Consider the following 14,034-nt stretch of genomic DNA (forward strand, 5'->3'; position numbering starts at 1 on the left):
CTGTGAAGTCGAAGTCAGAGTCCTTAGAAATGTACCAACTCCATCTCTGGCTTCAAAATAAAAATGTTAAGCATTATTAATATTGTATTAATTTATTAAATGCATAGCTTGTTGCTTATTTGTTTTCTTAGGATTTTTGGAAAGTTTTGAAATTTTAATCAAATAGATATGTTATGTTTTATTAATCTATGGTCTATTAATAAAAAAAATAGTGTTAACTTGTATGTTTTTTCGGCGATAGAAAATCTGTTATCCCCTCCCTTTTGTTCTCTCCTCTCCCTTAGGCTATGTTCACATGTAGTGGATTTGCTGCAGATTTTTCATCCGGATTTGCAAATGGAAAATCTGCATCCTAAAAAGTAGCAGCAACAGTGGATGATATTTTAATAAATCTTATCCACATGCTGTGGAAAAAAATTGCTGAAAAAACATTCATAAATTGACCTGCACTGCGTTGTTATTTTTGTTTTTTTAAATTGAAAGCATGTCAACTCATGCTGCGGAACCGTCGCATTTTTGTTGCGGATTTTCCCTATTGAGTTTATTGGGAAAGTAAAAATCCTCAACAAAGTGCAAAGGTAGCAATTTTTCCTGCGGAAAATCTGCGAATTCACAGCAAAAATTGCAAGAAGGGAAAAAAATAAATACATTTCTGTTTAAAATAGAAAAAACTCCATACGATTCACAGTGAGCAAGTATAAATGAAGGGGAAACAACTTTCATGCGAGCGCTGCACCGCCTTCAAAACAGCTGATTGACGGGAGTGCCCGGAGTCGGACCCTCACCTATCCGCTATCGATGGCCTATTCTGAGGATAGGCCATACATTTTTACTGGATGAAAAACCCCATCTGGTCTTTGTTCCCAGTTATCAGGCTGAGCTGAGGGCTGTGAGTAAAAGGACTGTGCTGTAGTGTCCCGTACTTATCATGCGGTTTTCCTGCTCTGCCAGGCAACATTCCTATATCCCCTTCCCTCCTCAGCACCCAGCCAACACGCTCAGCTGGTGTGGTGCCGCTACGCCACGTGAGCTCCGAGTTCTGAACAAGCTGACGCTGCACTCGTCCTCCCTCCTAGCCTGGCCGCCAGGGAAGCTCCATCTCCCTGACAAACATGCTCATTGGTGCACCAATTGTTCTATGATTAAAGTCGCCCTGACTGTAAGTGCCTGTAGTCATGTCAGAACTGCTAGAGAGAATAGGAATACAGTATTAAAGCAAGTACTTAATAAAGCAGATAAACTTGTTATCTCTTTTTTTACAACATTACCAACTATACATACATTTATACACAGCGAGCAGGCAACCAGGTTAATTCTACATAAGCCATTTATGAAGGAGTAGGAGTCGGACAGTGGAAAGATAGAAGAATGAGAGTCGGAAGTTTGGCCTACCAACTCCACAGCCCCGCAAAAGAAGACTCATTTTTACCTCATCTGGACTGGATGAAATGGTTATTGTCTTCATTGTTTCCCCATCTTTAAAATGAAGTACGCCATGTGCTGGGTAAACATCAGAAGATGAATCTGGGCTTACAGTCCAGGTCACGTTAATGTTGCCAAAGCTGCCTCGTCGCCTCATTACTTCAAATGCAGCTAGAAGGGAACAGATGCTTATCCACAAACATGGTCTGACATTTAGGGAACAATGACATTTCACTCAGAATAACACAAACAACATTCACATTATAGAACTCAATTATACTGACAAAATATTCCAGGCAGATGATATTTAGTATATTCCTGGCTTGATACCAAAGGGTTTGTAAAATATGCCATGGACGTACAGTTAAGAGAAAGCAGAATTATATAATGTACCAGTTTTTATATGATGATTAGCCTAGGCTTACATGGGTGATCGGACCATATCAAGCTTTACCAATAGCCTGCTAAGGCAGAATCGACAGCTCACGATGCTAATGTGGTGACAAGACAATCCAGCATTGCAGGAGGTGTATCTGAAGTTATGTGGTAGATTTCATAAAACAGCAACTCACCATGACCCCACATTGTTGTCTCCTTGTGGAGAGTGCAATGCTGTAAATTGTCATGTACTGGTTTAACTTTATGACATTGCGTGATAGATGTGTCCCCTTACGTAAATGTTATCAGAATAAAATGTAGCAGCTCTCGCTGACTTATCCTTACCATAGTAAATGTCATTTCTTTTGCTTTCGTTTATGTTCCTCACTATTCCTGGAGAGGTGAATTCCATAACTCCATGTGGATCATCATTTTTTAAAATAGTTATGTTGACTCTTATGGCTTCCCCCAGTGTGCTGGGAAACTCACTGTGACTGCTCAACACCACAGAGTACATCTCATCCAACTGCAAACAGAATAAAGTCATGATACTATGCTGTATTATTGCTACAATGTTACATTTATCTATAAATACTTTGTAATGCAATGCTAAATGACTCAAGAAAAAAGTATCTGAGTGAGGGCTGAAATGTTGCTGCATGGGTTAATAAAGAAATCTGGGGAAATTTATTAAGGCTGGCGTGTCATACGCTGATCTTACTCTAAAACATGCTTGAGTATGATGACAAGAGAAAATCGTAATAGAACCACGTTGTTTTTTTATGCGGTTGCAACCGCATCTCAACTACTACATCTGAATACACCATTATTGAACGCTCTACCCAAAAAGGGGAGAGCTCAGGGGGAGTCTGTGCAAGCGCCAATTTTCCATGAGCGGGAACGTTTTTAAGCTGCGCGGCCAGGCAGCTTCAAGAGAACACTGTTTAGAACTCTATAAGTCCAGATTCTACATTGATAAAATAAGTGTATTTTCATTAAACCTGGAGAAGTTGGCTTGTTCAGATAGCATCAAAGAGCATCTCTTACTCTGGGGGACCCAGCGTGTCCATTGAAACGAATGCTCAGCCCATTGATTTCAATGGGACATAATGTAATGCTTTTTTTGAAGCATTCAGCGCCAGGTTCTTGCCAATAACAGCTGTAAGCTAGTCAAAGGAAAGTCCACTATAAGAAAATAATTTCCAACCAGACAACCTGTTTTATAAAATCCATCCAGCCTGCTGTTATATTCCACAACCTACTAAAAGTAGACTAAGTCAATAAATATTCAGTCTGTATATTTACTGTATAAACCTATTGCATCAGCGTGCACTAACAACGTCACCACAAAGACTTAAATCCTGTTATGTTACATTTGTATAAATGGAATAAAATATATATTTGTCCTTTAGATGCACTACATGTTCCTGCCGCTGAGAGTGTTATATGCATTTTCACATAGTTCCCGTCCATACGGCTTTGTCCTTAACAACAAATACACTGCGGCTGAAATTCACATGCATCTCACATGTTCAACCAGAAGCCAGGAACAAAAGAGCCGAGAGCCCCAGTCCCAGCTCGGTGCATAGCAAGCTGGTGTAATTGGCAAATGATTGGTTCTTTATGCTAAATAGGTGTCAGGGGATTTTCACACCATTATCAATCCTCTGTGATCTGAATAGTGGTTCACAGGTTCTTAATAACCACTTAATCATGTATTGCTCCCTTTGTAGCATGTGGCAGTGTATACAACCTTTCCCTGAGCGCTCTAAGTGTTAGTTGTGGACAAATTTAACCTCTGCACAAAGCGTTCAGGAAAGAAGTGCAGCCAGTGAGTGAAAAAGTCTAATACCTCTGGTATCCCATCCATCCTTGTTAACAATGTAATTACAATCTCCTTTTCACCAGTCTTAAACTCCAGGATCCCGGTGTTTCCATAGAATTCATTGCTGTCCTTTGGTTCTATGGTATAACGCAGAAACTGTTTAACAAGAAGACCCTTGGATCGAGCAATTCTAAGTTCAACAGAATCTCCCTCCTGGGGAAAAGAAAAAAAATGGAACATGTTTAATGAGTTATTCATTTACAGGTAGAAAATCATTACTGCGTTTGCTACAATACAGCTCATAAAATGACTTCACTGATCTGCATGATGCTTCTATGATGTTTCAGTGCTATTAACCCTCAGCTCAGCAGGCATATCTAGAAAAAAGATATTTAGCAGATTCCAAGACAATTGTCAATATCCCTGGACTTATTGTACTTCCCACCAAAATTACAGACACATTTACAGGAGTATAACAAGTAACCACGGTGCCGCAGTCCATCAGGACTACATTCAGCAAAGCATTCAGAACACAAAAAGATTAAAATTATCATATGGCTTTCCCTAACGCACAGGGATGATACAGTTATGTCACTGTATAGGGATAATGCATATATACGGGGCATTGTTCCAGTAAGGGCATGTTCAGACGTGGCAGAATTTTTCCACTGCAAATGTTGCTGCAAATTTGTGGCAATTACGCAACAAATCTGCAGCAACATTTGCATATTTGACAGGTTATTCAGACGTTGCAGATATCACAGCAGACACCGCAGATTTCAGTTTTTGCATTGCAAAGGCTGATATCCGCTGTGGAATTCCGCTGCTTCTCCGCAACAGAATGAGCATGCTGCGGAGGGAAAATTCTGCACTGCAGCCGAAATTTCTGCACTGTTATTTTCCGCAACGTCTGAACTAAGTTACCTAAAAATGTTTAGAAACCAATGTAAAAAACGGCTGCTGCAGACTGTCCGCAGCAGAATTCAATAGCAATTCAGCCACGCCTGAACATGCCCTAAAAGTATAATTAACTCAATGAAGTTGCAACAAATAAATAATGTGCACAATGATGTCACAGTAGGGGGATAATGTGCACAGTGATGTTACAGCATAGAGGTAATTCACACAGTGATGTCACAGTGCAAGGATAATCTACGTAATGAAGTTACAGCACAAATAGTTATATAAATAGTGGTGCCACAATGTAAAAACTCCAGTATTCATACAAACGCTCAATCCCGATCATTGCATAGCAGCAATCAGTCAACAAGCGAGCAAACTTATGTCTGTTAGCAGATCACATCTTTTATCCGGACAAAAAAAATGGTTGTTTGTCAGCGCCACATCTCCCCGTGTAAATAGTGGATGTGGTGCTGACAACATGCAAAATATTTGAGGATGAATGATTATATAAACGATTGTTCGCCCTGATACACACGACCATTGCTCTATGTAAATGGAGCAAAGGAGCGCTGATCAGATTTTGTGGCAGGATGCGTAATCAAAATCTCATCAGTATTTCCTACTGAAACCTATTTATGTAGGCATACAATCAGAATTATAGGGGCTATTTTATAAAACGACCACCTGACCATACGTTTTAGGGAATATGGACACAATAAAGCGGGTCCCCTGTTCAAGACCTACCTCTACGAGTTTGAGTGAATCCAGCGGAGGCGGCCAGTCCATGCATGACATGGTCGACCGAAAATTTGAATGCAGCGGTCATCTGCTGCAAGTAAAATATGTCGCCAGACACAGGTTCCCCGAGGGGAATATAAACTTATTGCAGGGGTTAGATAAGCTGTGTCTATGTATTGATCTGGACCACAATAAGAGATCTCCATTGCCCTCATTCATATGTACAGTAGAGGACCACCAAACATACTGCACACATTAAAAAATGCAGCACTGGTTCCATTTACCAACTTATGAATTAGTTACATAAACTAAAGAATGAATGACATAAAATGCTTACTTTTACTCTATAAGGTCCCCTGTATAATGGTGATAACTCAAACACACCTCCCGGGTCATCATTTTCCAGTATAGTAAGCTCACAGCTGGTAAATCCAGACTTGAGGACTTGATTTTCCGCACTCACCCTTTAGTGTTTAGAATAGAAAAAAATTTGCTACATTTATACATACACATTTAAGCATAAACTGCATAAGAATTTGGTAATACAAGCAATTATTCAGATAGAAAAATAATATGGTGACTTGCAGTGGTAACCCAAAATCACTATATATTTATCATGAAGGGGTCAGTCCCGGAAAATAAAAGCTACACTGTTATTGTTTACAAAGAAACAATTGGAGAAAACAGACACAAGACAAGTTTACAGCTTATAAAAAATGTATAGAACTAGAAAGGACAAACTTATTCCAAACCGCCTTTGCTGGAAAGTGCAAAGCTCAACAGGTTAGGCTAGGTGGACACTTAATTTGGCAATTAAGTTTGGTGGGACCATTTGAAATAGTCCCATTAAATATATGCCCCAACGTTTGCAACTATATGCCATACCCTTAGCATATATGTCTGGAGATTTTCCCAGCATATAAGTCATAGACGCGGTATGATTTGAGCCAAACATTATCATCCTTGCCCATAACACATGTCTTTAAGCACATAGAGATTAAATTAGGATAATTTTGGATCTAGGTGCAGGTGCAAATACAGGTATTTCTACATCCAAAATAAAATAAATAAATAAAACAAAAACTAGAAACCCTTTGCTGGTGGTCATACCATTCAGCACAATATGTACATAAATAATTCAGTTTGAATAATTATCTGAAGCAATATATACAATAAAAAATTATTAAAGAAACATTTTGATGTCGAAAGCAAGAAATGTGGTCCTCTACATAACTTCCAAAACATGTAATAAAGCTTGTACAAATAAAAGACTCCAATTTTCTGTTCTTGTTTTGTATATACATCATGGTTCAATAGATTAATGTGAAACTCTAAACAATCAGTTTTAGGTCAAGTCAGGAGAACCCACATTCTCTAGATACCTGGCATCCCAGAAGTGGTAGATGTAGATATGCTTTAAATGTCCAAAATATGAAAAGCCCTTTAACGCATAATCACGTACATTCACATCATAGGAAGGTAACCCTCTGGGCATTCAGCCCTACAAAGTTTGGAGCCCCCAATTGTATGCACAAGAGCACCTAATTTAGTAATGAATTTAGTAAGGAAGGTGGTCCACACTATCGAAACACCCTCTTTGAAACCAACATTATCAACTTGGATCACATTAATGGAATTTTTCCGATGTGGAACATGAAGTAATTGTAAGAACAACAATTTTCAAAAAGAAACTGAAGGTTAACCCCTTCCCGACATTCACCATATATAGATGGCGGAGGTCGGGTGGGGGAGTATGGGGAAGTATGGAGAAGAAGGCTAACGGGCTGACCCAGCTCCATAGAACGAGCGTGTCGGCTCTATAAAACAGCCAACATTTCAGTGTAACGAGCGAGATCTCGCTCGAGTGGAATCCCACTCATTTAATTGCTTAGATGCTGTGGTCAATAGCGACCACAGCATCTAAGCCGGTAAAATGAGGCAACGCGATCACGGGGTACCGATGGTTGTCATGGCAGCATGGGGGCCTAATGAATGCAGTCAGGTATGCCATCTCTGTACACGTATTAAGCCCTACCGTAAGGCTTAATACGTGTACTTAAAAATTAAATTGCCAAAATCGCTGGTCACCTCATCTCCCACAAAAATGCAATAAAAAGTCTCATGTATCCCAAAAAATAAGCCCTCACACCGCTCAATCGACGAATAAAAAAACAGTTATAGCTCTCAAAATAAAGCGACATGAACTATATTTTATTTTAACATTTATTTTTTTCCTTGTAAAAGTAGTAAAACATAAAAGAAATATATAAATGTGTTATCGTTGTAATTATATTAACCCTTAGAATAAATTAAACATGTCGTCTTTACCGCACAGTGAACACCGTTAAACCGAAACCCCACAAAAAAGGAGGAATCTGTTTTTTTACCATTCCACTCCCAAATCCTTTTTTTTTCCAGTTTTCTAGTACAATATATGGTGCAATAAATAGTGCCAGGAAAAACGACAACTCGTTCCGCAAAAGTCAAGCCCTCATATTGCTTTGACGGAAAAATAAAAAATAAAAAAAATATAAAAGTTATTGCTTTTTGAATGTGGGAGGAAAATAACTAAAATCAGTGTCCATGTAATAAACAGTACATAAGTCAGACATCAAGATGTCTGAAATATAGCATTTTAGAGCATATTTATATAATCAAAATAGTCTTTAAAAAGCATACATTATCTTTACATTTTAAACAGGTCCATGAGTGTGACTTGAAGATTGTAGCCTTGCAATCACTCAAAAAAAGACTAGAGGGGGCAACTATATAGCCAGTATGTCATGAGTGAAGTCTCCTAAGACTTACGAGTTTGAATCCTTGGTACCAAAATGTCTAAATTCAGACCTTGAATTTTTTGATTTTTATAACTAAAGGTGCCCTCAAGTTATATGTGGTAGGGGTTCCGTCCCATGATATCTCTGTGTTTGGCTGTTTTTACAGCGAATGGATGTGTCCTGCGATGGATCCCTTACATAGTTATCTACTGCAGAAACAAATTAATTTGGTGTCTCTCTCAAACAGTAAACAAAGAAAGTAGAATCTATATGGGTCAATCTACTATAGGTATTGTGTTATAAGATATATATATATATATATATATATATATATATATATATATATATATATATATATATATATATATTATATATATATACTTATGTGAAATAGTTGTATTGTTGTATGTGTTTTGTAATATCATCCCATTAATGTACTCCAGGAAAGGTTTTAGTATTTACTGAAGATTGGTATAAATACAAGGTGTTTTAACCCCTTCACGTCACACCCATTTTCTGGATTTTCATTTTTTCCTCCCCACCTTCCAAAAGCCATAACTTTTTTATTTTTCTGTCGATAAAGCCATATGAGGGCTTGTTTTTTTGCAGGACAAGTTGTAGTTGATCACAGCAGCATTTATTGTACCATATAATGTATTGGTAACATGGAGAAAAATAATTTGTGGGGTGGAATAGGAAGAAAACTGTTCCTCAATCTTTTGAGGGGTTTCGATTTTACGGCTTTCGCATACGGTAAAAATGGCATGTTAACTTTATTTTAACGGTCAATACTATTACGTTGATACCAAATTGATATAGTTTTTTTTTAGGTTTTACTACTTTTACAAGGAAAAAACTAATTGTTCAAAATAAATTTGTAATACACAGCTGACACCCGCTTCGTACTGAGTGGGCTCAGCAGGTGAGCCCGCTCCAAACATCACCCCCCACCACGATGCAATAGTACGTCATGGTGGGGATAGGGATTAAGAGGAGGTGTCTCTTCCGGTTTAACTTCCATCTGCCATCATGTCAGCCACAGGTCATTGAATAACTGGATAAGTATTGATACACATACTGTGACCTGATTAGGGTCATGGTGGTCTTTTTCACCTGAGGCTGTATTTAAATTATATGCTTTTTATCCTTTTGTATATATTTGAAGGGGTTGGGGGGTATTTTGTCCAAATTTTGGACTAATAAAGATTATATAATAAAAAACATTTTTTGGACTATTTGGTCTGCATAATTGTTCTGGCTTAGACCTTTTTTTTCTATTATTTGTGCAAGTATTTATGTCTTCCTTTTTTCAAATTATGCTCAGGATATATATAGGTCCATAATATATGTTTTAAGGGGAGTGTCACAATATTTAAGCTACTATAGAAGTAGCCAATATGGCCCCGAAACGCGTCTAGCACATACAAAACAGATATAACCTTTATATTACAAAACGTTTGCCTATTGGATACGTTTTGTAAGACAATCTGTCAGCAGATATATTTAGTAAATATGCACTGCCACTGCCCTTTGGTACTCGGTCGGTAAGTAACATTGCTAAAATCCATGGACGTCAGCATAACTTTATACTCTGGGACGCGTGAGTGTATTACAAATATCCAATACCTGTATTTATATGCTGGTGGGAAAATATCAGAGTGCATTCATAATGCTTCAAGGCAATAGCGTTTAATATCAATACTATCAACAATTTTACATAAGTTATGAGACATTATTTTCATTTGGAATATCATCAGCAATTAGTATTATTGTCATTAAAATTGCTTTTTTGGTGTGAATTATTAATTCCATCAGGACATCACTTATTGAAAAATACTTGAAACTGTACATTTTCATATATTTAGCAAACCAATATCATCTTTTGCACAGGTGTATAGCTTAGTCCACACTATCTGACCTTGAGGACCCCATAAGAGGTTTACATTAACAAATATATAGGATCCTTTTTATGCAGACACAATTGGGATTAATGTTGAACTAATGTCCTTCTTTTCTCTGCTTAAATTGGGATAATATATTGATAATATGGTATCTTTTATTGTACTGTATGTAATCGATTTTAATCATATATATTTTTTTATTTAAGTTTTATTTTTCCTTTTGTTATTATTTTAAATTTTTACATGTGTGACATTAAGTTTGATATCTGCTATTAAATGTATATGTTATATAAGACACCTTGAGAGCTGGTTTCTTTACACCATGTACACTGTTTAGCCAATATTTAGACCACGTGCCTAATATTATGTCATGTTGATCACCCCAGAGCTAATTACACCAGTATATGAGAGGCTTTTGAAACATCTCCGGTTCATAGAAATCATCATTTTAGATTTTCTGGAGCATCTGGCATATTTTGTGCATCAAACTAAGAGACTTAAACATTCTAACTCTTCACATTTGTATACCTTCTCAGTAAGTGAAAGGTCAAACAACTTCCTCTACTGTTCTTCAACTAGCAGAAAAAATGACCTTTTGTTTTGTAAAAACGTCAAATTGTTAATCTTTGTGTACGTTACAGTCTTTTTAAATCTTTATTAGTAAAAGTTATATTTTATGCAGCACTCCAGTCCTATTCCAGTGATGTAATTGTTAATACAAGTGGAGTAATTATTATTACACTATTTCTCTGGTGAGAGGATTTCAAGTTCACCAAACATTTTTTACCTTTTCTATCATAGCCAGCATTAACTTTTTCTTCAATTTGTGCTACAGTAGCTCTTCTGTAGGATTGGACCAGACGGGTTAGTGTTCATTACCCACGCACATTGATGATCCTTGGGCACTCATAACTAGGGCTGGGCAATAAATTGAAGAAAAACCTAAACCGAAATTCAGCGTAGATCACAGATGTCATCTTTCGCATTTCATTTTTTGTCGTTTTATTCCCCCCGGTTTCAACTGTATCTGCGCCCTCAGGATGCAGATACAGTTGAATCCAATGCTAGGGCAGGGAGCCATTAGGTACCTGCTCTACCATTCACAATGTAACCCTCGGCCCCTCACGGCTCGGCGCAGACAGGCGGGATGACATCACTGCCGATCCACACAGACCGGAGGAGCAGAGGGGACCTCCTCCACTCGTCATTGGAACGGGGTTAGGTGTATTTTATTATTTTTACTAGGCACTATTAGGGCTGTGTGGGGGCAGCTATGGGGGCATTATACTGCGTGGGGAAAGCTGTGGAGCATTATACTGCATGGGGGAAAGTATGAGAGGCTTTATACTGTGTGGAGTGCAGCTCTAGGGGCATTATACTGTGTTGGGGCAGCTATAGGGGTATTAAACTGTGTTAGGGGCACTATGGGGGCATTATACTGTGTGGGGCAGCTATGGGGGCATTATGCTGTGTGGGGACATCTATGAGGGCATTATACTGTGTGTGGAGCAGCTATGGGGGCATTATATTGTGCGTTGGGCAGCCACAGGGGCATTATACTGTGTGGGGGGCAGCTATGAGGGCATTATACTGTGTGGGGTACAGCAGAATCAGGGAATATATATTCATTTAATGGTGTAGCATGCAAACAGGGGGCGTGGTATGCAAAAAGGGTGTGGCCTAAATTATCATTCATTAATCATAATCGAGGTTACATGTTCAATTAATCGTTAATTTGATTTCGATCATAATCGCCCAGCCCTACCCATGACCCTGTACTCGGTTCACCAATTGTCCTTCCTTCCTTCAACCACTTTTGGTAGGTACTAACCATTGCATATCGGGAACACCCCACAAGACCTGCTCTGTACCAGTCTTCTAGACATTACAATTTGGCCCCTGTCCAAGTCGCTCCGATCCTTACAATTGCTCATTTTTCCAGCTTCCAACACATCAACTTTAAGAACTGATTATTCACTTGCTGCCTAATATAGTCCATACCTCGACAAGTGTCATTGTTACGGGATTATCGATGATATTTACTTCGCTTGTCAGTGGTTTTAATGTTATGGCTGAACATTGTATATTAGACGTAGTGCAGTCAGAAGTTTTGTGTCTAACCTGTGTTTTATAATCTATATTCCATCACTCTGCCTGCCTTTTGAAAATACTCTCTCTTTCATGCGGAATGACTGGACAGGCTCATGCTGGTGTGATGCTAGAGCTACTCAAATGTACCCTTTCTTCTGTTCGCCACTCCTTCTCAAAGCATGCAGTGCAGTTCTTTTTCTCTCCACCCTCTCTTATAATTTACTCTATTACTGTTGACAGATTTTTGGGGACTGATGAGGTTTAGTACAGAGAGCCTGCAGTCAGGGGAAGGGGACCTACAAAATGCTGAAAGCTCAATACCTTCTAGTGAGGTATATTTTAAAAAAAATGGATATTTTCACATGTACATTTTCTTCTATAAAATAAACTGTACTATTCAAGGGATAAGTAGACTAGATAATGACATTATCAATACTTTGTGTTTAATTATTTTGTATTTCTTATTAAAAACAATCATATTTCCAGACAATCTTATTTTCATAGATAGAAGGTCTATTTCACTAGACATAAGAATAACACTGCATGTCCACACATCACATCACCACACTAATAGCCATGCACAGGGCTGAAGGTTATATCTTACATATATTATAAGCGGTTGCAGGTAATCCTACAGTGAGAATGAGATCAGAGATTTTCACAATGCATTATTCACACTGGTCACACACATATAGAACTTACCCAAAGTAAACCACAAATCTTTCTGTCTCTACCCTGGCAAAACAAGAAGGGATCAAAAAGGAATGAAAGAACACTGCCAAAACCTCAATAAGACAGGATAAGAAGAAAAGGGCACTTTTATTCCTTAAGCACACATAATGTTGCTGACTTTAGAGGGGTTCTATTTGTTGGGTGCTGCCCTGTTTACAAAGCCTAGAAAGAGACGTGTCAGCTCTCTCTAATGAGTGACGACCCTACAACCAAACAGCATGTCAGAACCCATTTAATACATCCCTTGCCAGCCCCTTTTCACAGGACTGCTGCCAAGCTACAAACTATGGCTGCTAAACAAATGCAGTCTGGCTTTATCTGGAAGGAAAGTAAAGTGTTTGTTTTTACTTGATATTGTTTTATTCACGAATAACATTTATACAGCAGTCACCTTTATGCAAATGTCTTTTCCAAACATAGCAATATAATATGTTAAAATAAAATGGACTAACATGCAGATACTTCAACAGTAAGTAACAATACAGTACAGTAATTTCTTGTTCATTATAGGTGTAACCTCCTTCTCATAATGAAGTAGCTCCTGTCATCTGCTGTATTGGCTAGGGAAAGCTGGCGATGCACTATCAATTTCCCTGCAGTGGTAACTTCATGGAAAATGTACACTATATGGCCAAAAGTATGTGGACACGTGGCCAGGGGCATAGCTAGGGGGGGGCAACTAAGAGGGAAGGTGGGGGGGGGGCAGAGCCGCAATGTCCATAACGGCGGCCGGCTGCCTCTCAGAGGGGGTGGCGGCTCCTCTGAAACCAGCCACCGCCACCCCCTCCTGCACTATAGGCGATGAATGGCCAGGTATAGCCTACCGGATGGCACGGGAACGGGATTAAGGTGAGTATGTAAAGTTGTTTTTTTTTCATCCTAATAAAAATGTGAGTGAGGTTATCTAAAGGGGGGCTCTATCTACAGGGGGGCTATATACAGGGGCGGGCTATATGTCAAGCACTATAGGGGGAGCTATATGTGAGGCACTATATACAGGGCTGGGCTATATACCAGGGTGGGCTATATGTGGAGCACTATAGGGGGAGCTATATGTGTGGCACTATATACAGGGGTGGGCTATATGTGGAGCACTATTTATAGGGGGAGATATATGCAGGGCACTCTCTACAGGGGTGGGCTACGTGTTGGACACTATATACAAGGGTGGGCTATATCTACAGGGGGGCTATATACAGGTGTGAGCTATATGAGCACTATAGGGGAGCTACATGTGAGGCACTATATACAGGGATGGCTATATGTG

The 14,034-nt window shown here is 38.8% G+C and overlaps 1 protein-coding gene across 1 annotated transcript in view; it reads right to left on the bottom strand.

Annotated features, from left to right (window-relative positions):
- Nucleotides 1-14,034, bottom strand: part of ADGRV1 (adhesion G protein-coupled receptor V1) — a 681,209-nt gene that overhangs the window by 552,806 nt on the left and 114,369 nt on the right. The window contains exons 13-16 of the mRNA XM_075837359.1: nucleotides 5,604-5,730; nucleotides 3,653-3,838; nucleotides 2,146-2,326; nucleotides 1,430-1,593 (exon numbers count right to left, since the gene is read on the bottom strand). Coding sequence (XP_075693474.1) covers nucleotides 1,430-1,593; nucleotides 2,146-2,326; nucleotides 3,653-3,838; nucleotides 5,604-5,730 — 658 coding nt within the window. The remainder of the gene's footprint in view (nucleotides 1-1,429; nucleotides 1,594-2,145; nucleotides 2,327-3,652; nucleotides 3,839-5,603; nucleotides 5,731-14,034) is intronic.

The sequence above is a fragment of the Rhinoderma darwinii genome, chromosome 1 (genome assembly GCF_050947455.1).
Source record: "Rhinoderma darwinii isolate aRhiDar2 chromosome 1, aRhiDar2.hap1, whole genome shotgun sequence".
Classification (NCBI taxonomy): Eukaryota; Metazoa; Chordata; class Amphibia; order Anura; family Rhinodermatidae; genus Rhinoderma; species Rhinoderma darwinii.